Below are 23615 nucleotides of genomic sequence, written 5' to 3' on the forward strand. Positions count from 1 at the left end.
ACTTACATGTAATTAAAAACTTATTTTAAGTTTATAAATAACTAAACTTATGTATCAAAATTGGGTTATAGGCCTTTGAATTTTTTGGAGTATAGCACAGAAGTTAAAAGCATAGACTTTGTTCTGTGCTCAATTCTTAATAACTTATATGTCTGTAAGAGCTATATGAGCATGCGCAGATTACTTGAGTTGGTACAACATCCTTCCTTGCCTAAACCCACCCTAACCCCGACCCCTGCTTGGTTTTTTCACTGCCTCTTGAATTGGTCTTAGTGTGGTCCCCAAACCCTACAAGAACTCCCCATTTGCCTCATGGACCGCATTAGCAACTGCCTTATCCTCAGTTTGTGTATTCTGGCATCTCTTAAAGGTATTAGGCAAATGCATATCTCCTTAGGGCCTGTATACTTCTTGTCCTCCTTGCATAAAATCTTTCCTCAGATATTTGTGTTGCTGGTTTTAGGGTTGGTTGTTTTGCTTTTTCTTTCTCAGTTCGGATATTAACTGTTCGGAATTCTTCCCTGACAGTTTTTTCCACTATATCTCAATATCTGAAAAGCGTCTGCCATTATGAAATAATAAACCCAAGAGAGGAAGGAGGACTTTGTCTCCTTTATCCATGATGTGGCAGTATTCCCAGCACCTAGAGCAGTCAAGTAAGCAGTAACACTCAGATGGTTTTGAATGAACAACATGCTATATTTGCAACTGGTGGCTATTGGTTTATTGATAGAGGACCATCCTAGGTACCAACAAGTATAGTTGATCATTCTCCTTTCTGGATGCTTTTTACACTTTAGCTCCTTTAGGTGTGAGAACATGGCTGTTGTATTTGGAATGTGTTTCAGTATTTTCCTAGAAATTTAAAATTTGTTGAATACTTAGTGCCTTACTGTGTACTGGTCCAAGGGCTTTTACTGATTAACTCACTTAACTCATTAACTCATGTAATTCTGTCACACAGCTGTAATGTTTATGATTCATGAATTTGAATTTCATCAACACTGATGCTTACTTTATCTTACAGTACAGTTACTTAATTTGGATTCAAGTGTGTAATCAGACAGACATTTAAAGTATGCAAGTTTCCCTGCTCTTCTGCTCAGTGAACCCTGTATGAGCACTATAGGCACCATGCTCTGCTCTTCCTGCCTCTGCTCTTAATTCCTGAGTCCTCTTATAGTACCTGTAGTAGGTCATGTTAAATATCACTGTAGTGTCTAGAAGTATAAAAAAATTATGCAACATGGCCTCTAAATGGTAGTCAGCTTAAGAATAGTGGTCATTACTAGCAGTGTTAGTCTTCTCACTAAGATTATACATCCAGCTTCAACATGGGGCTTTCCTAGGGCAAATTCTGACTAGGTATGATTTTTTTTTTTTTTTCCCCCTTCCTTACTTTACTCACTGACTTTGGAACTTAACTCCTTCATAAAATGCTTCCATACTGTAGTCATAATTGTTTCATGTGGTTTCTCATTTTGGCTTCTTTTGGAAAGGGGTAAATTTTATCAAGCATAATTATTGGATTTCCCTGGTGGCTCAGATGGTAAAGAATTTGCCTGCAGTGCAGGGGACCCACGGGTTCAATCCCTAGGTTGGGAAGATTTCCTGGAGAAGGTAATGGCTGTCCACTCCAGTGTTGTTGCCTGGAGAATCCCATGGACAGAGGAGCCTGGCAGGCTACAGTCCCTGGGATTAGAGTCAAGACATGACTGAGCGACTAACACTATCACTTTCATGGACTTAAAAGCAAAACAAAAACAAAACAGATGATGAAGCAGACGTCAGTCAACTTTTGGGCTTCCCTGGTGGCTCAGCTGGTAAAGAATCCACCTGCAATGCAGGAGACCTGGTTTTGATCCCTGGGTTGGGAAGATCCCCTAAAGAAGGAAATAACTCTCAAGTAAACTTCAGAATGCTTTAAGTGGTATTCCAGACATTGTGAACATAAGGATTGATACTCAGATCTGTTATCTTTTGCACCAGTCACCCTACTCAACATTCTGCCATTATTTAAAATGCTGGAAACTAATAAAGGTGATAGTGGTTTAAAAAAAAAAAAAAAACTTTATTGGGAGTATAGTTGATTTACAGTGTTGTTAGTTTCAACAAAGTGGAACCTGTTGTACCTATATCTACTTTTTTAGATTGTTTTCTCATATAGCTCTTTACAGAGTGTTGAGTAGAGTTGCTTTTGCAATACAGGAGGTCCTTATTAATTATGTGTTTTGTATACAGTAGTATGTATATGTCAATCCCATTCTCCATAAGTTTTTTTTCTATGTCTGTGACTCCCATTTCTGTTTTGGAAATAAATTCGTGTCATTTTTTAAAGACTTGATTGTGCATATAAGCAATCATCATATGACCTTTGTCTTTCTCTGACTAATCTCTAGGTTCATCCATTATTTCATTTTTTACGGCTGTATATAAGTACCACATCTTTATCCATTTATCTCTCGATGGACATTTAGGTTGCTTCTCTGTCTTGGCTGTTGTAAATAGTGCTGCTGTGAACATTGAGATGATAGTGATATTAATTGGAAACTTGCTACTATCAAGATTGGCTGGACATAGCAGCCAGAAAGTCTCTTACCACTGTACACTATGTTTTGTAATCATTTAAACTATAAAGACATTTTCTGTCTTTGGAGATTGACAGATAACAAACTTTTTTTTCCAATATAGAAATTGTTGAATGTCTACAAGGAAAGAGAATGGTATATTGAATGCCCATGTCCTCAATAGTTAACTACATGTGGCCATTCTTGTTTCTATATATCTGGTCCCTCTCCCCCTTCCATTTTGAAACAAATCCTGAATCTTATTATTAACTCTAAATTTTGATATTGGGTCTTACAGTGAAATACTGGTTTAAACTTTACTTCTCAGTAATCTTGTAAATCTGCCAGAGGTGGGAAGACAGTTCTCTACCCAGCTAGATGGAGCCCTTCTGTTACCACATTTTGGCTGTTAGGCAAGGAAAAAGTGGACTGAACTTTTTGAAGAAAATAACATTTTATCAGGTTAAAGATTCTTAAAAATACCATTTGAGCTAGAGACATTCCAATTTAAAGCTGCCTCATGTTTATTTTAGCTAGTTGCATGGATTAATTTTTTCTCTTTTAACCTTTGACCTATAGGAATCCTATGAGGACGGCTGTGAGGATTATCCTACTTTATCAGAATATGTTCAGGATTTTTTGAATCATCTTACAGAACAGCCTGGCAGTTTTGAAACTGAAATTGGACAGTTTGCAGAGACCCTGAATGGCTGGGTTACAACAGATGATGCTTTGCAAGAACTTATGGAACTCATCTATCAACAGGTAGGTTGGCTGACTGCATGCGTGCTCATTGAACAGCTGCCCTGATGGTGGAAGATGGTGGCTGCTCCTTGAGGGGAGCCAGGTTCACGTTCACCAGCCTCGACATGCCTTGACTGTTTATGGTTCATGGGAGCTTTTAACAAAATTTCTGTAATTAGAGATCCAGGACTGTAGCCAAGGCTCTGTACAGGCATTTGGAAGGAGTTTTGGACACTTATGAAGACACTACATGAATATCTTGCTTTTTTCCAAACCCCTGTTTTACAAGAATCTGCCGTTATTGGAGTAGGGGAGAAAAAGTCATGGGAGAACTTTTTTGCCTCGTAAATGATTCTTTATTTAAAAAAAAAAAAAAAGACTATAAACACTGACTTGAATCTTAACGTTTCTGCTTGTCTTTAAAATTTTCAAGGATTTTTAATTCCTTAAAAAATCTAATGTCAGTCTAGGTTATTTACACAGAGTTTAGTTTTAATCTTAGCATATTGGTCATTGATACGTTAATGCTATTTTAAGGGGGAAAACATAGTACTCAATTTTGAAGATAAATCTAAGGTCAGTGAGTGAGACTGGCCAAAAACAATAGGAGATAAGTGCCGCCCAAGGTTATATTTCTCTTCAAGTCATTGCTGAAGGAGCAGCTCTAACTTGGATATATGAAAGGGTGACTTACGATAGCAGGTCAATTTTTTTTTAACTGAGTGTTTCATTTGACTATTTTTCCAGTTTGTTCTCAATTGTTTCTAGACTCCTATATTACCTGGCCAGTTCTTAGATTTTTTTTTGAAAATGCCTGAGCTTTTAGGAAGATAGAACTGCTCTGTTTGTCCTGAATCCTACTTTTGACATGAAAACTGTTCATCTTCCTTGGTGTTAAACTAGTAAGAAATATGTAAACTCATATCATGGAGCATGGAGATACAAAGATTAAAACCTTTTTAGCAGAAAGAGTTAAAATTGGTTGTCAGTGGAAGTAAAGTTGAGGTATAGCAGGGATGCATGAAACTTTAATGACCAATTTTGTTGTCTTTAAATTTACTTTAAATTTTAAGAGCAAAGGCAGTGCCAATAATGAAAAAAGTATAAAATTTGAATTTTAAGTCTTTTGTGGTACCAGATACACCTATATGAACGTCAGTACAGTCAGTCAGTCTTCCTAGATGAGAAATGTACAGGGTCCTATGTGAGCAGGGAAGTAATTAGAAATAAAATGTTCTAATTATAAAGTACTTCATGCCTGGCATTGCTAAACACTTGACCTGTAGTTAACTCACTTAATCCTTGGTGGTTGTAACATACTACGTTTATCCCCATTTTATACATAGCTTAACAGAGGTTACGTGACTTGTCTTAAGGTCACACGTGCGTAAGTAGACCCAGCATAGGGTTGGAGCAGCATTCAGGCCGTTTGTTAGATCTAAGCCCTGGTTAACTACTGCCTTGTGAGAAGCCCCTTAATGTGTGTGCTCTGCTGTTCTTTAAAAACTGCAGTGAAAGTGAAGCTTCCTGAGTACTTCTTTGGCTATATCACCCAGTCTTTGATATTCAGTGTTTTTCCATTGTCTTATTAAAAATATTTTATTTCTTTTGATTTTCTCTTTACCTTGAGTGTTGGGAGTGTTGCTGAAATGTTAACCTTTTGCATCAGGGATCTTAATTACCTCTATAGGAATCAAAACTGAAGCTCAGGGAGGTTTAGTAATGTCCAGGGTCACAAATGTCCAGGCCTGTCTTGTTCTGGACAGCTAGATGCCAAAGTTGGTGCCATCCTATTCCTGAAAGATACTCTGATCAATAGTTCCACAAATACTCTTCATAATTGGCACTATGCAACTGGGTACCTGTACATATTTTATGCAGAAATGAACAAAGAGATTATCTGTTTGCTTTCTGCTAACCTCGGGTAAATGATGGGGAGAGCTTGCCTTAATGTTTTTCTTTGTATTTATTCTGGTTCTTGGTGTAAGTTTGGGAGAGAGAGTTAATTTCCTTATGCCTAACAATCATAAATGACTTGTAACTTTCTGTATAGTACTGAAGGTAGGAATGTTTTTTTCTCTTTAGAAAATTGTTGTGAAGTGTTTGCATTAATGACTTGATGTATCTGTGTCATACAAAACTTTTTTCTTTTTGAAAGGCCACATCTATCCCCAATTTCTCTTACATGGGAGCACGCCTCTGTAACTACCTGTCCCATCATCTGACAATTAGCCCACAGAGTGGCAACTTTCGCCAATTGCTACTTCAAAGGTCAGTGTGAATGTATGAGAGTGAAGGAGAACTCCTCCTAAACATGCTAGAATTTGACCATTCTTCTTGCTAAGATTGCACTTCACAGGAAGTTTCTGGGAAAAATAGGGCAGACCATTCTTATTTTTGAATATACTATTAAAAGTTTATACTCATATATAGCAGTCTTTTTTCGGTAATGGTCTCTGCCTTTGGTTTTGTGCCTGGAAGGGCCTTTTCTTTTTCCAAGATCTTAAAAATGGTCATTTTACATATTTCTTTGTACTTACTTTTGGCTTGAGTAAGGATCTAATTTCACTTACTGCCACACATTTAACCAGTTTTTCCCATACTACATTTTTGAATGATCCATTCCTTATTGACTAGAAGTGCTACCTTTATTGCACTACATCCTTACATTTGGGTTGATTCTGGACTTTAATTATATTCTATTCATTACTTTTTCTCTTCCTGATTTATTACCACGCTATTAAAAAGCTCTTAATTTCCTCACAACTAGTCTAGTTAGTTCCCCATTTTGTATGTGTGTGTGTGGTCTTCTTTGCTACTCTGCCATGTTTATTTTCTCCAGACTTTAGAATCAGCATGTGAAATTACAGACCTTGTTAGTATTTATTGATGTTTTGGCATGACATTGAATTTATGAGCTAATACAGGGAAATTTTCTTATAATTTGAGTTTTTTAATCAATAACATTGTTTTTGAGTTTATTATAATTTGTCTATTAGCTCTTTGAAAATACTTCTAATGGTTGCAAAGTATTCCATCATGTGGTTAAACTGCACTTTAACAGAATAGATTCCAAAAGTACACTCCAGAGACACTTAAAATTAAGTTTTTGGTGAAGGTGAAACTTCACATAGTTTAGTAGAAGACAAACTGTGCTGCTGACGTAACTGGCTAGTCATTTGGGGTGGGGGAAAACAAAGATGGATTCTTGTCTTACTCTCTACACCAAAATGTATTTCAAATATAAAAAACAGTAAATACTAAGGAAAAATTGACAAAAAAAAATTGGTTGGCAAAGCCCTTTAAAGTAAGACATAATACCCACAGGCCCTAAAAGAAGAGATTAAACTTAATATAGATTATAAAATTGGGGGGGTCATAATTTATATGAAGTAAATTAAAAATAGAGAAATTTGTAACACATGGCAATGAGCCCATTTATTTAATATGAAAAGAGGGGCCTCTTAGGAATGAGTAAGAAAAAGGCAAGTATTTTAGTAGAAATATTTGGAATGACTCCAGATAGGTGCAGTTTAGGAAAATGTAAATGACAAATTTATAAAAAGATAGCTAATCTACCTAATAATTAAAGAAAAGTACAAGTTAGAGCTTCTGGCAAGGTGTAAAAGTAGGCATTTGAAGAGGTAGAATGGCAGAAAGGCTTGCTTATCTTCCCTTGTGCTGCTCACCCTTGGAAATGGCCTGAGCCCCTTCTCTTGGGAATTCTGATACTAGACTGAAGTTGAGCCTGGGCATGGTTTATAAAGCTCTCCCAAGTGATTCTACTGTGTAGTCATGGCTGAGAACCAGTCTTCTGACTCTTCTGATTATATACCCACTGTGTATGCTTCTCTAGTATTGGCATATGGTCAAAGCTATTAACATGGAGAAATGCTACTCATGTAACAAGCAAAAAGGTAGTAATCTTATTAACTGAAAAATGTAGGCATACTTTGAAAAAAAACAGAAGTTACCTTTACAGCAGTCACCTCTAGGTTGTAATGTCTTTTGTTCTTTTTATTTCAAAAAGGTTAAAACTAAAATATAACCATGTGTTGCTTTTATAATTGAAAATCTTTAGCTTAAAGTTTTAGGGTCTTTCCTCTCACCAAGATAATCAGTCATGCACAAGGGTAGGGATTTACATTTGTACATAACTGACGTATATTAATGTATAATCTAGTAGCATTGATAGAACCAAAAGGTTACTTCATCAAAGCTCTTTCCTGAAAAGTCATGACAGGAAGGGCAGACAAAGGAAAGTAGCCAAGGTGCATGGTTAACTGAATTGGCATTAATTAACTGATCCTTTCCATTATTAACCAAAGTATTCTATTTATAGATATCCCAGCTTTTTTTCTGATGAATTAATTTAATATGTTTGAAAAGATAACCAACAGTGCTTTCTTAAAAAGCCTAGTGAGACAATAAAATGAGGTGGTGGGTTTTTGTTTTGTTCTTTTTTAGTGCCAATATACAACAAACCTCTTGAAACCTGTGCTGCTGTAACTTGTTACAGACTTGATCTAATAGGCTTATTTTCAACTATTGTTACCAATTTCTTAAAACTAGGAATCATTGTATGAAAGATAATACATATTCTGATCTCTGCAATAGACAGGAACACTTTTATTACAGAAAATCAAAATGTTGGTGCATTGTGCTCGCCTCTGTATTGCTTGTGAACAACCACACTGACAAATGGTTATCTTACTTGATTATTTTTTTTTAAAAAGCAATATGAGATTACAAAAGGTATGTCTTTATTAGATGTCGGACTGAATATGAAGTTAAAGATCAAGCTGCAAAAGGGGATGAAGTGACTCGAAAACGATTCCATGCATTTGTACTCTTTCTGGGAGAACTCTATCTTAACCTGGAGGTGAGTACTTTTCGGTAGTGACAAAGCCTAAGAATATAAATTGATCTCAAGGGATTTGTGTTTACCGTAGCCTTTTACAACATCAGGGATGAAATGGGAGAGGAAAAAAGTCTCAGTACCTACTCATGGTAGTTGTGGTGGTAGTTGTTGTTCAGTCGCTAAGTTGTGACTAACTCTTTTGTGACCCCATGGACTGTAGCCCACCAGGCTCCTCTGTCCATGAGATTTCCCAGCAAGAATACTGGAGTGGGTTGCCATTTCCTTCTTCGGGGATCTTCCTGACCCAGGGATCAAACCCACATCTCCTTCATTGGCAGGCAGATTACTTACCACTAAGCCACCAGGGTCTGTCCTCAAATGGAACACATACACCATTCTGTCTTCCTGTTCATGGGAAGGGTGTTGGGAGATGGTTACTAAGCACTTTAAAGTCATTATATACTTTTTGAAAGCCACGGTTTACATGTGATTTTAAGCTTTTGGAATACAGACAATCACACTTTTTTGAATCCTTGTTTCATAAATATTAGCACACTTAGTTTGTTGACTTTCAGATGGTGACTCAAAAGCAGCTTGTCCTACGGAGCACAAAGTTTTGAGTGAAGAGAGGAGAGATTAAAGTTTCTGAGGTTGTTTTTTTCACCTAACTCACCCTCTGTAGTTTTTTGGTCCTGTTGTATGTATTAGTTTTCCACATAAACTGTATTTGTATGAAGTCTGCTGCTAAATTGGTGGTATACTTGAGTAAGTATATGCTTGTTGGTAGGCAACAGAAGTGCTGAATTACTTTGTAATGGGTTTGCTTGTTTTTCTTTTGACTAGTTACTCCCAGGTATAGGTATAGGGTCTTAAAACCCTGATTTGGGGACTTAGTATTGTAAATGCCACTGAAAAGACACATGAATCTACCATCAAATGTACGTCTCAGTGCATCTAGATCTTTGTCCAGTCTTGTGCCTGATTTACCATCCATTTTTACCACAGATAGCCTTAATTTAAAAAAAAAACTCATGCCTTAATCTTAGTTTATTTGATATTAAGCCAAATAAGAGCACCAATATCAATTGTGCTTTAAATGAATTGTTACTTTAAGAATGCTGTTGAATTTCCTGTGTAGAAATAATAATATGGGTAGGGAGAATGATAAAGATAAGCCATGACTCCTGCGTCTATAGTTCAAGTCAGAGAGCCAAGATACATGTTCCATTCTGATATAAATTAAAGTGTTTTAAAATAGTATAAAAAGCCAAAAAAAAGCTCTGTGTTCCCCAAAAGATATTAACTTTATAGACTAGAAACTCCTTTATGAAGCGGTAAAATTAAGAGGCTTAAATTATCCTGACTGTGTGTTTGGTTTTAACCTAAAACACTTTATTTTTCCAACATTTTGTTAAACCATTTATATATGTGTATTTTGGCATGGTTGCTTTTTCTTTTCTTTTGCCCCAAAAGATTAAAGGGACAAATGGACAGGTTACAAGGGCAGACATTCTTCAGACCGGTCTTCGGGAGTTGCTGAATGCCCTCTTCTCTAATCCTATGGATGACAACTTAATCTGTGCAGTAAAATTACTGAAGGTGGGTTTTACTTACTTTTTTTCTTAAAATTTAAAATGTTTTATCCCTCTAGTGCATAACTTAGAGGAAGGGAAGTACAATACATATACAAATTCAAGATTAAGTTATTGAAGTTAAACACTTTTGTCTCTCGAATTTAAATATTGGAAGAGCAGTATATACTTACTGCTTAATATAAGCAGCAAAATTTAAAAGTAAAAAATGGAAGTTCTTCACCCTTTCTGTAAAGTCCCTTTTCTTCCTTTCCTCTGTATGTGTGCTCTCATCAGATCTTATTCTGTTGTGGTTTTTTTTTAATCACCAAATGAGAATCTTGGATTTTTGCATGGCTCTTTTTTCAGTAGCTTCCTAGTGTTGCATTGTATGCATGCGCATTGTTTATCCATTCCGTACTTGAACAGTTATTTTCAGTTTAGCCACTGCAGCACTGTCAGTAATCTTTAATTGTATCTTCATATATGCAGTTGTTTATGTAAGTTAAATTCCTACACATAGATTTGGTGGCTTAAGGAGCATGTATACCTCAATTTGATAGGTAATGCCAAATTTCCCTTCCAAATGCTTATTAACCAGAGTGTATTCCCAGCAACAGTGAACGAGCATACCTCTTTCCCCGTATCCTTAATCAGTGATGGGAGAATCAATCCTAGATTTTATTTTATCATTGTGATGAGTAAAAACCAAAACATTTTAATTTGCATTTCCTTGTGAATTTAAGCTTTTTTTGGTTTATAAGCAATTTTTTTTTCCCACAGTTTCTGTGAATTACCTGTTTCTATCCTTAACTTTTTCCTGATGAAGTTTGTGTTTTTTAAGTTCTGAGTTTCTATACATAATGGATGTTGTATATATTAAAAAGTGTTGGTTAAAATTGTATACCTATTTTAGTCATACAGCAAATCTGTATAGTCATTGGCATATAAAACCTGTGATTAAATTTCTGCTATAGTTCATTCCTTTTCCTTGTCAAGAAGAACAAAGTGTAGTGATTCTTGAATATTAGATGGTAGAAAATAATTGGGAATATTTAAGTTGCTAAATTCATCCTGTTTAAAGAATGCTTGAACTGCTAAGATCTTTTTAGAATTTCAGTACTTCATTGAATTCCTTTTTTTTTTTTTAACTGATATTTGCTTGTTTAGTTGACAGGGTCAGTTTTAGAAGATGCCTGGAAGGAAAAAGGAAAGACTGACATGGAAGAAATTATTCAGAGAATTGAAAATGTTGTCCTAGATGCAAATTGCAGCAGGTAGGAAAAGAACTAGTATAGACAGCCAGTAGATATTCCTTGCTTTTTCTTTGGGGTGTTTTTAATCTGTTGTACTTTATCGGAATAATCTTAATAGATCCACAGAAATTTCTTCCTTTATCTATGGATTCTGCTCACCTAGCCACTTCCTTCAATTATGCTTATAAATAGAAGTTAAGATATTCCTATGGGAGTGTGAGTCCATTAAAAAAAAAAGATTCATACTTTTAAATTCAATAAATACTTGGATAAAGTACAACTGTAAATCCAGTTGGAGGTATAAAAATGTTAGCAGGATCCCACTGCCTTTGAGAACCATATATAGTCACAGTTACCTAGAACAAGTATCAAGGCTGTTTATTCCCAAAAAAGACAGCAGGAGCTAGGCAATGGGGGTACAAGCACATAGCTTACACCTCAGTGCATGCGAGAGCAGTTTGTATCCTTTGGCCAGTGCTGGATGCTGCTGACCAAGTGTGGCTCTTAAAGGTGAGGACTGGCCCTTCAGTGGGCGGCACTGTGGGAGTCTGACCTCGATAAAGCGGAAATTGCTGCCACACACAGTGAGGCTCAGGTAAAGATCTAGAAGTGGTTCTTTGAAGTCCCTCTTCCTCCCGTGGCTTCAGGTCATCTTTTCCACAGCACCATCAGTGAGGGTCAAAGGCACACGGAGATCAGCTACCCTCCTGCGAGAGTCTGAAGGGTACTATTGCCATTGGAAGGAAGAAATTGTTCCCCAGGTCAAGGAGACGAAAGAAGTACTGACTGTAGCCCGTGGCACCAACCTTCTGGGGCCTTTTCAAGCATCTGGAAAGGGTCTCTGAAAAGGCTAACAGGGAGCTGAGCCTGCCAACTGGCATTCCCATTGTCTATGAATTGGACAGGAACATGAAGCCCAGCAAGCCTGTGCAGTTCCTAGGGCATAAGGAGACAGTGTGTAAAGCCATGGAAGCTGTGTGCCCAGGGCAAGGCCAAGAAGGAAAAGCAAGCAGCAGACTAGTCCCAAGGATACCCTCCCTGCCCCTCCCATTCCTCTGCACTTCCCCCTTGCACATGTCACAGCGACCGCATCTGTGTAAGTGGCAGCTCCGGATGGAGACTGGTGGCTCCCCATTTTGTATTAGCTATTTTGTCTATTGCACCCACTCCCTTCATACACTCTAGTTAGAACAGCACATCTGGGGCAGGGTCCTCAGTCTAAGCTGAGGGAAGCCTTGTTCAAGAAGGTCAACAGGTAGTAATTCAGGGGCATTTGTCAATGCTTTGTTTATTACAAGGCCTTGTTTGAATAATGGTAGGGTAGCCATGTTAAGGTGTGAGCAATGAGGGGAGGCAGGAGAGCCTATTTGTGTTTCCAAGGGCCAGTCCTGTACTATCCTGTAGTCAAGTGACTGCATGGCTCTAGTCATTACAGTGGGAAATGAATGTAACCTGTGATGATTCAAAGAAATATTTCTTCCCTGGCTCCAGGAGATTGGGATTGATCCTGAATGTTTCTGTGTTGTCTTTATTTTTACAAAAAGTTGTATAATTAAAAACATTCTGGAGTTTCTGGTGGCAGTTTCAATATTACCACATGTGGTCATCACAAAATAAGCCATTCCTTACACCACCATGGGATAAGCTCCTTAACTTCTAAAGTGTAAGGAGTTCATGTTTTGATGTAAGTTAGAATTCCTCCCCTCCTTATTTTATGGCAGTGAAATGCCTCTTGATCAAGTCCAAGTATGTCTTTCATTGTGCCCTGATTTCTGAATCTTGTTCCAGTTGCTTGGCCTGCCACTTGGACCCACAACTCATTTGAGCGTAACTGTACCAAATTTTTTTTCCAGATCAGTATAATAAAGGAGTGATATTCATTTTTTAAAGGAGATAAATTTGTTTCATTATAGGAAATGTCTAGTAAATCAATGCATGTTAAATTTTTTAAACAAAGTTTTAAGCATCTGGGATATATTAGAGAATGGTAACGCTTGCTCACCTTAACTCATTTTTAACTTTTGTCTGCAGAGATGTAAAACAGATGCTTTTGAAGCTTGTAGAACTCCGGTCAAGTAACTGGGGTAGAGTCCATGCAGCTTCAACATACAGGGAAGCAACACCTGAAAATGATCCTAATTATTTTATGGTATGCCAGTGGATGCATTTTAAGTTTGGTTATTGCTTGAATTCAGATTCTGGTAATTTGTAGATAAGTTACATAAAGCAGAATTTAATATAACAGTTCTTCACTGACTTAGGGTCACATGGCAGCCATGGAATCCTTAGTGAAAGGGTAGACTAGAGAAATAGCCATTTAAAGGCAAGGGAAATTGATAAGGCTTGGCTTGCACTTGGGTGAATGTAGGGATTCCTTGAAGCAGTTTTTCCAGAGAATTCATGATCAAAGGCCTGTATCTCAAACTTTTACTGGCATTTTGTAGTAAATTAAGAAAATGAAAATCGTTACCAGGCCAGTGATGCTCTGAAGCTCTCAATAAGATAGGCATAAAGAAACCTTGGAGGAATGCTTTTATTATAATCCAGTCTTGGAGATGGCTTTAAAGAAAAAATGGTGGTGGGAACCACAGCTAAAAATCAGTTGACTTTAAATCACAATGCACAACAGACCAAGTCACTTAGAGTGTGACGGGAAGTAGACAGGGTTAGACATAGGAGCTGGAGACAAGGAAACAGTCATCTAAAGACTGTAGACTTTTGCAGTGAAATGGAAATGGCTGCTAGGAAGTTTTTTGCTTGTTACTGCATCATCAGTTACAGTTGAGTGACCTCAGCCATGTTCTATTAATGTGCTTTTAAAAAATCAATTCTGGAATAACATATTTTAATCACTCTTGATTCCTCCTAGAATGAGCCAACATTTTATACATCTGATGGTGTTCCTTTCACTGCAGCTGATCCAGGTATGTCATCTCAGCCATTTTCTGCCCATTTATTGGTAAGATATTGAATTACAGAAACCATACCCTCACCGGCATGAAGTTGTAGCTTTTTGAAGAATTCACATCATTGTAAAATATAGGGTAAAGTTTTGTCTCACTAGAATATTCTCACAGTTACCGTTTGGAACCACTTCAGGTTGAACATCTGATTCAGTATATAGTACCTTGTCACCTTAACAGTGAAGGATTGGAAGAATCCCTCAATTAAATGCAACCATTTTTATCTTTTCTCTTAATACTTTATTTTTAATACTCTAAACTTTCAGGTAGTTAGAATGAAAGGGAAGGATGGTTCTAGTTCACTATGTAGTCTGCAGCTTTCATTGGTACAGGTTAATACTTGCAGATACTAAGAATTGTGGATTTTATTAATAGTTGGGTCAGTTAATTAAAATCTAAATCTGTGCACACTACTCCTTCCAGAAAAGGGCCATTTGTAAAATGATTGCTTTAATTGTGGTAAACAGAACTGAACTGTGAGCAACAGAAAATTTTCCCACTTAGTACAACCTTAACAGCCAGCTTATCAGAATTTTCTCATTTGTTTCCTCTGGATTGCAGACACTGACTGTCCTATGCCTCTAGCACAGAGGTCAAAAGAACTGCTTAACTTCTCAACTTTATGAATTACAGACATAAGTACAATTTAAAGTTGAAAAGTTAAGCAGTTCTTATGATCTCTTTGATGGTTTTTATATTGTTGAGTATTTCAAAACTGGCCACCAAAAACCTGGCCAGTTTGATTCACTGTCAAGATAATCCAATTTCACTATATCATTATATATCTTGGGTCTTTTCCAAGAAATAAAACTGTATAGATAATACTAAGCCATTTTCTGTTACTGTAATTGATCTTTCACCCTCAAGTCCAGTCCTTCCATAATGTCCCTCCTAGGATACTTACTATCCTGACGTTGGTGTCATTGTGTTGTCTTTTTACTTCATATTTCTGTAAGTTATAGGTATTAACCATACACAGTAGTATTAACCTAAAAGGTACCTTATTGTGCATGTCTTTCTGCAGCTTATTTTTTTACTCAGTATTTTTGGTTTTTGTTTGTGTTGAGACACATAAATGCCAAATGATAATCTACTGAGAGTAAACCATAATTTATAGATTCCATCCCCGTTGGGGGCCCCCCCCCCCGGCCGTTATTTTTACAATGGGGGGGGGTGGTTCGCACTTATTACTACCCATAATACCATGCAAACAAACCTTTAAGAATCTGTGCATATAGAGAAATTTCCTTAGGGTAAAGAAGTAGAATTGTTAGATTATAGGCAATATACATCTTCAGCTTCACTAGATGTTGCTAATCTGCTTTCCGTCATGATTATACAGCTTTATATTCCCACCAGCAGCATATGAAAGTTCCTGTTTCCCATTGTTGGTAACACTTACTATTACCAGACTTATTTTTCTTTCACCAGACCTCTTTTTCTGGTTTCTGTTTTGTTTTTATTAACCTTTTGATTTCTTTGAGAATCACCTGCTTGTGTCCTTTTCACATATCTCTATTGAATCATTTGTTTTTCTTACTGATTTGTAATTACTTACATGGTCTGGAAAGTGATCCTTAGTTTCTCCCAGTATGTGCTATCTTTGCATTTTTTTGTCTTATGTAGAAGCTTTGAGTGTTAGAGTCTTATGTGTGTCTATGACTTAGTTTCCTTACTACAGTCAAATTCTATTGTTTTCTAAACCCTGTTTGTTTAATCCATCTGGCTAACTCTTGTATGTGAGATATGGTAGGAATTAAATATTCTATAGTTTCTCATTTCAGCACAGATGATGCGTCCTCTCTTGGATAAAATATCCCTCTGTGTACCGTGTAACGCCTATAATTTTCTGTCTTATTCCTGTGTCTGTGGATCTTCGTTTGTCTTGACATCAATACTGCATTCTTTTAAAATTTTATTAATTTTCTGGCTCTGCTGGGTCTTTGTTGCTGCATAGGCTTTCTCTAGTTGTGGGGAATGGTGGCTTGTCTCTTGGCTCAGGGGTTCTAGAACACACACGTTTAGTTGCTCCGTAGCATGTGGGATCTTCCTGGACCAGGGAACAAACCTGTGTCTCCTACATTGGCAGGTGGATTCTTAACCACTGGACCACCAGGTAGTCCCAATACTGCATTCTTAGTTATTCTAACATACTGTAAATCTTGCTGTGTCTGGTAAGACAGATTTTCCTTCTTCCCCTTACTCTTTGAAGCTGCCTTGATTCATTTTGGTTCTTCGATCTTCCTTTTTGTCTAATCTGTCTTTCCTACTTATTTCTGGTGACTCTGGAAATTCATTTTAGTTTTCAAATAGTTTTGTTTCTGAATTTTGTTCAAAGTATCTTGATCTTAAAGTTTCAAGGCCTTTTTTCTCATTATTCTAAATATGCTTAGTTTTGCTTCATATTTTAATTCTAACCCTACTGTTTCTTCTGTCATATACAAAATTAATTCTTTATATTGTGATATTTTTTGCAATCTCATAATTTAGCTTTCTTAAACTTTTGAAATGTTTTCAAACTTACTTTAAAGCTACGAAAGTAAAAACAGTGGAAAGAACACCCATCTGCCTTTTACTCAGATGTATCTCTTTGGTTAACAGTGTTTTCTATTTATAATTTGTTCTTTCCACATTCACTTTTTCCTTAAATCATTTGAAGTTACATATATTATGGCCCTTTCATGACTGCTCTAGCATTCTAACTACTGCCTGTTTTTTATGAAAAAGCCTTGTGACTTGGATTATAGGAACATGTATCCAAAGGGGAGTTTGTATTTGCTGTGTCAGGAGCCGCAGGAGTAACACTGGCTTGGGAAATAAATAAATAAAATATTTTTATTTTCTTGTCATAGATATTCTTTATGTGGATAATAGTAATTTGAAATGCATACCCATTGTTAAAAATTCTCTGGGGAATTATCCTTCAATTAAAAATAATTTTAAAAAATTATCTAGGGAACCAGTTTCTTCACAGTTCTTCTGTCCTGATTCCAAACGCAGGCAAGGACAGTCAAGCTTCTTTTCCATCTCCCTTTACAACTGAGGTTTTTCATTTTTTTCTTGGTTCACCTTTTGCTTGAAATACCAGTTCTTTGTCCTGGGTTTGTGTAGGTGAGATGGACGTGGGGCATGAATTCCATCTCCCTGTTTCACGTGGACTCAAGACCTTGCCTTCTGACCGTCTGTGGGTTTTAAAATCCAGGCTCTTTGTTCCTAAGACCGCTTGGTCTACCAGCCTCCCAGCCGTAAGAGTTATGTCATCTGGTGACGTGAGCGGGTGTGTGTGTGAGTGAGTGAGTAAATGTGAACTCATTCATACATTTAAGAGAGTGTTTTATCTGTTGCTTTATTTATTGCAGGACCGTCTTATAGTTAAAATTATCTCAAATACCAAGATTGGATATCAAAAATATCACTAGCCCTTTGAACTGGAATTAGTTTTATAGAGACTGACAATCTTGGAAAAACATGGTCTCTGTCAAGTTTAATGTAATTATATCATCCTCTTGAAATTTGAGGTAGCTGTTCACAAGAAACTGACTGTAAGATAACTAGTTCTAATATACACTGACCCATTTTACTAATAAGGGGTAAGGGCTTTATACATACTTGTTCATCTTAAAAGATACTCAGTAACTCTGCCTAAGACATTGGCAGATAGAGAGCCATAATACCACCTTCTTACTGCCTTAGAAAGCCCAACCAACGGAAAGCTCCTGTTACTGCTAAGTCGCTTCAGTCGTGTCCGACTCTGTGCGACCCCACAGATGGCAGCCCACTAGGCTCCTCTGTCCCTGGGATTCTCCAGGCAAGAGTACTGGAGTGCGTTGCCATTTCCTTCTCCAATGCATGAAAGTGAAAAGTGAAAGTGAAGTCACTCAGTCCTGCCCGCCTCACAGCGACCCCATGGACTGTAGCCCATCAGGCTCCTCCGCCCATGGGATTTTCCAGGCAAGAGTACTGGAGTGGGGTGCCATTGCCTTCTCCGAGGGGAAAGTTGGTATAGCTGAAACACTTACCAGGTATCCACCTTCCATCTATCTCTAAGAGAGAGGGAAGAAAAGAAAATCTCCTCTACTCAGAACATTTGCTAGGTTAGCCTCCTCTGAGAAACTTTGAGCAATGATGGCTCTTACCTGCTAGCCAGATAGCTGAGGAATAATGGAGCCAGAAGCTAGGAGGATCAATTGAAATCCCTCCTTGTGGAAGGACAAACAGCAGTATGGAAGAAACAAGTTAGGACAATATCTTTTCTGATGGAAAGAAACAGAGAATGTAAACAGCACACACATGGTTGTGAAGTGTACTCTGATATGTTCATAGTGGCTTTGAGTCCCATCATATATTTAGAGGAATATTATACTGTTCACCTCTGAACTGCACAGGTCTGTGTCTATGTGATTTTTTTCACTAAATGTGTACTACAGTACTTATGTAGGGTTAGCTAAATCAACAAATACAAAGGAACCATGTATAAGGAGGGCCAACTAAGTTACATACGGATTTTTGAGAATGTGGAAGGTCAGTGACCAATAAGGGTCAATTGTATAATTTATGAGCACATGGTGTACAGGGGAGAGAGAAAGCAAACCAGTTAGAATGTAAGTTGTGTAAAAGATATTCTTAAATATGTAAATAGAACCTTAACTGCTATTTAAATATATCTACTTAAAAATCATAATATTAAAAACAAAATTTAGGGGTAACTTGGCTGTTTCATACAAATATTTTTAGTATTAAAATTTTTTATTTTTTATAGATTACCAAGAGAAATATCAAGAGTTACTTGAAAGAGAAGACTTTTTTCCAGATTATGAAGAAAATGGAACAGATTTATCAGGGGGTGGTGATCCGTAAGTTCTTCAGATCCTTTTTTTGTTTTGAGGGTTTGGTTTTTTTTGGATTTTTGTTTTCATTTTTCTGTTTGGCCATGTGATGCAGATTGCAGGCGAGATCTTAGTTCCCCTGCAGGGATTGAACCCATCCCCCCTGCAGTGGAAGTATGGAGTCCTCAAAACTGAACTGCCAGAAAATTCCCATCTTTAGCTGCTTTCTTTGTGAATTCCTGTGGCCATAGTTTGTGGATGGAGTTTATAGACTAGAAAAGATGATGAAAGAATATGCATTTTGATTTAATGATGTTAAAGTAGTATATATGTAGTTACTTACTAGAAATTTTCAGAAAATCATATTAGAGAAAACAATATGAAAATTAAATATAGTTAAGGTGAAAAAACTATTAATGTAGCATATTCAAACAGTTTTTATAAAATAGATTCTATTAACTTTAATACTATAAGATCTTGGGCAAGTTCTATGCCTTTTTCTCCATCTATTGAATAGGAATAGTAGTACCCCTCCTTGAATTTTTTTGAGACTTAAATGAGATACATAAACAACTTGGAGTAGCTGCCTGGCACACAGTAAAAGTCTCAAAGCTTGGCTGTTAAGGGATTAAAGTTAAAACACAGATAACTATATGAAAATGTTTGGACTGATAGACATATAAGACATATAAATTATAGTCCTGTATCCCATATCTCAGTCTTTACCTGCCATTCTTTATGACAAAAGAAACTTTTATTGTATTGCTCACTTATCATTAGATCGTACTACATTTGTATATAGAAAGACCAGGAACTTGAGGTTTAGTCCCAGTTCTGTTAACAATTCATGTGAATTTGAACAGGCTACTTAGATTCTCCTCTTCATAAGCAGAGGGCAGAAATAAATCCGTGACTTCAGTGTTTCTTATCCCATCTCATGTATTGTAGGTTTAAAAAAAAAAAAAAAAAGAATCACATTTATTCTTTCTCCGGGTAGTGACATTTTAAATATAAGTCTGATTTTCTGATAGTGTCATACTTTTATATACTAGCTTAATAGAGAAAAATACAGGGATGTGCTTCCAAGCACAGTTAGGAAGGTTCAACCCTGCTGAGAGCACCAGTGGAAACTGAAAGTTGTCCTTCCATTAAATGTCAGGTTATCCTCTACAGTTTAGCTTGGTAAGCGTTATAGTCTCTTTGCCCTAATGAACTTGAGGCATGAGGAAAGGAGGAGAAAGACCCATCAGCAATTGGTAGGACTGGCAAAATAATTTGTTACGTGTTGGTGGAAAGGGTCCTGGGGGTGGGGAGATACACACTTTCATGACTTAGTATCTTAGACATTTTCTGAATTAAAAAATAAATAAACCTCATCTGTGCTGCTTTCACAGGTACTTGGATGATATTGATGATGAGATGGACCCAGAGATAGAAGAAGCTTATGAAAAGTTTTGTTTGGAATCAGAGCGTAAGCGAAAACAGTAAAGTTAAATTTCAGCATATCCGTTTTATAAAGCAGTTCAGGTTATGGTGATTTAGCAGAACACAGGAAAGCAAGAAAATGTGTCACACTTATACCAAATTAAGGATGTTGAGTTATGTTACTAATGTATGCAACTTTAATTTTGTTTAACATTCTCTGCCAAAATAAACTTTATTCCCTATAACTTAAAATGTGTATATATATATAATAGTTTATTATGTACAGTTAATTCCACTGTTTTGGCTGCAATAAAATCGATTTTGAAAAAAATGAAAAATGTTGAAAGTAAATTTTGCTAGCTGGTTAGTAGCTTATCCTTACATTCTACTTTTCTTGAGGGAAAAATTCTTTGCCTGGAAATACATATAACTGCAAAATGTAGCATCCTTTCTTAGATATGATTATTATAGCTTTCACTTAGTTTTACATTTAGTCTCAATGAATTGAGTTTCAAATATGAATCACAATCACAAATATCTTTAGGACTTGAAGTCTTAGAAATGTCATTAACAACTGATTTACATGTCCAGATGCTATTTGATACCAAGGGCTTTTAAAATGGCATTTTAAAAAAAAGAACTCCCAACTAAACAAGATCTTCACTGAAGATTTGTTGCAGTTCTAGAATTTTTTTTTAACCTAACCTCATTACTCTAAAAACCTAGAATATTATTCTGCTTCATTTATATGGCTTTCTCATTTTTGTTTTATAGCATAAGTTGCATTGACTTTTTTACTAGAGAATTTTACTAGGTCTTTGTCACTCAAGTTTTCATCTGCTTTATAATCGATAAACCTTGAACCACTTTTCTAATACTTTTACTATAATGTGGTACCACCTCAGCCCTACCTTAGTAATATTTTTACCTATGTCAAAAATCTTTTTCCAACTAACTAAAACTTATGTACAAAAAGATTGCTTGTAAATATGCATGTAAATAGTTCTGTTAATAACCCACTGTTTTACATTTGGTACATCTGTGTCTGCTAATTCAATTAGCTTTCTCACTTTTTGGCTTGTTTGTTTGGTCTGGATTAAAATTAGACTTTAAAAATAAAATTTAAATAGTTTTGTTTCCTCTAAGTTTTTGGAGTAGTATCCTGGAATTCTAAAGAATTTCTGTTGAATTTTTTTACATGACATCATAAAATTAAGATTTGAAATCAAACTACTAGAAGATATTCAATGTCTGTTGAAATGAGTTTCAATAAACATTCACATCTACTTGGAAAAACTAGCAATTATGAAATGTAAACTGTTAGTGTTCTTATTGTAAAAGGCAAGTATATATGTAATTGGGGTTTTTGAAATTTGTAATAGAATTTTTTTCAAAATGGTGGCTAACATGGTGGCTATTGCCTCAATCTGAAGTTCTCTGAAGGTTGTGCTCACTGAATGAATCTCAGGGATGAGGGGAAGGGCGTGTAGGAAAAAGGCTGGACATTAGGCTGGGGCCAAGAATATGCTCACTGAATATACTTTAAACTTTGTGCAGTTACTCTGTGAATAACCACCCAGTTTTATCTAAATGTTACCAATATGCTATGCTTACAACAGCTAGCAATAGGATCAGTATGTTCCAGTTACTGGTGCTACTTAAGTAACCGGCCAGACTATAACCATTTTATCATGCTCATGTTTCTGTGGCTTAGGAATTTGGACAAGGTACAAGAAGGGGTACTATTTTTCTAGTCTGCAACATTTGGAAAAAGTAAGGTCTAGGGATGGATGGCTAGAACAGCTGGCTGCTGTAATCTTTTAGTTGTCTTCATGCACATGGCTGATGACTGGGCTGAGGCCATCCTTGACCTGAAGCACCTACACCTGGCCTGTCCACGTGGCTTAGACTTCTCACAACATGGCAGCTGGTTAAGAGGGGGCATTACAAAGACCCAGGAAGAAGCTGCATTCAGAAGTTGCAAGCAGCATTGCTTCTGCTACAGTCTCTGGGTTCTGAATAGCTTGCTAAAAAGCCATATCAGATAGGAGGCCTTCAAGGAACGTGTGGACATGTTTTAAATACTGAAAGGAAGAGGTGGCCTTTAGGATTGCCATGTCTTCCACAGAACTTACAGATCCGTACATCCTTTGTAACAGGGATTATTAGTACAAATCTTTAATGAGCAAGGACACAAAGGTGCTAGTGAATGTTAGTCTTGTAACAAAGTACAAACATTAGTCTTGGAAGTCGTGTCATTAACTCAGACCCTCTGTCTGTATTGTCAGTGCCCTGCAGCCAGAGACTACCAGGGCCACACCTGTACCTGAATATGTTGAGTTTAGTACTTGTCAAGAGGCAGAATATCCACCATGGGGAACTGTTGCTAAGTCACTTCAGTCGTGTCCGACTATGTGCAACCCCATAGACAGCAGACCACCAGGCTCCCCGTCCCTGGGATTCTCCAGGCAAGAACACTGGAGTGGGTTGCCATTATGTCAATAAGAGTGTTCAAAAGAACCTATATAGGATTGGTGCTTTGATTGGATAATTTGGGAGAGGGCCTAAGAAACTGGAGATTTGCTCTAGCCTGGATGCTGTCAGAAAGCAGGGGAATTGCATGATTAGGTATATTATTCAGTCTTATCTGTCATGAGGATAGTAGGGTATGGATTAATTTGTCATTGTTTTTTTAAATCGTCACATTAAGAGAGGATGCTTGGTGTAAAGAGTAAAAAACTGGGGGGCTGAAGGACTGAAAATCGGCTTAAACTGAAAAAGCAGCAGCCCTGCCTGTTAATCAACCTGGGAAGTCAGACACAGATAAAGCCAGCTGCAGCTTAATAGACAATGTTTTTCCCAAGGTCATAACCCCCAGTGTGTGTGTGAGACCAGGGCTTTGTTATCACTGATGCTTTCAGACCTGCTTTGCAGTTCTCATCCATCTTTTGGGGGATACCCAGTTGCTAAACTGCCCTCACCTCAGGATAGCAGCCAGTCCCTTAGCTAAACCCTGTTGCTAATCCTGCTACAGAAGGAGCATCCAACCAGGAACTGGTCTCTCTCCCTTTAGAGCTTCCTCAGAATTTCTCAGCAGGAACTCAGACCTTACAACGAAGATGCCCTCCTCCCCCTGTGGAGAGCCTCATTTGAAGTATACTTTCTTGCTTACACATCAAATATTTTGTCAGACTACAGGCTTGAGCCCAGTGGTCTTTAGCTGACTAGACCCTAGCAGATACAAATCATTTAAGGGCATATACACTACTGCTGTATCGTGCCAGCCTAGCAAAATGCCGGCCCGGGACGGACTGGACACTGCTGCTGCATCCAGGCTGTGGGAGGCCATTTTCTGTTAGGTTTGTACTACTGTAAATCCATAGTCACCTTCATTTAGGCTGC

General features: G+C 37.1%; 1 protein-coding gene and 1 pseudogene across 4 annotated transcripts in view; both read left to right on the forward strand.

Moving 5' to 3' along the window:
• PAIP1 (poly(A) binding protein interacting protein 1) overlaps positions 1 to 21443 on the forward strand; it is a 28763-nt gene extending 7320 nt beyond the window's left edge. For all 4 annotated transcript variants that reach the window (XM_027520015.1, XM_027520016.1, XM_027520014.1 and 1 more), the window contains exons 3-11: positions 3147 to 3332; positions 5470 to 5582; positions 8082 to 8193; positions 9646 to 9771; positions 10914 to 11020; positions 13031 to 13148; positions 13869 to 13923; positions 18722 to 18815; positions 20183 to 21443. In XM_027520015.1, coding sequence (XP_027375816.1) covers positions 3147 to 3332; positions 5470 to 5582; positions 8082 to 8193; positions 9646 to 9771; positions 10914 to 11020; positions 13031 to 13148; positions 13869 to 13923; positions 18722 to 18815; positions 20183 to 20276 — 1005 coding nt within the window. In that variant the 3' untranslated portion in view covers positions 20277 to 21443. The remainder of the gene's footprint in view (positions 1 to 3146; positions 3333 to 5469; positions 5583 to 8081; positions 8194 to 9645; positions 9772 to 10913; positions 11021 to 13030; positions 13149 to 13868; positions 13924 to 18721; positions 18816 to 20182) is intronic.
• Positions 11208 to 13024, forward strand: LOC113878827 (annotated as a pseudogene).
• Positions 21444 to 23615: the final 2172 nt, after the last annotated feature.

Source organism: Bos indicus x Bos taurus, chromosome 20 (assembly GCF_003369695.1).
Source record: "Bos indicus x Bos taurus breed Angus x Brahman F1 hybrid chromosome 20, Bos_hybrid_MaternalHap_v2.0, whole genome shotgun sequence".
Classification (NCBI taxonomy): Eukaryota; Metazoa; Chordata; class Mammalia; order Artiodactyla; family Bovidae; genus Bos; species Bos indicus x Bos taurus.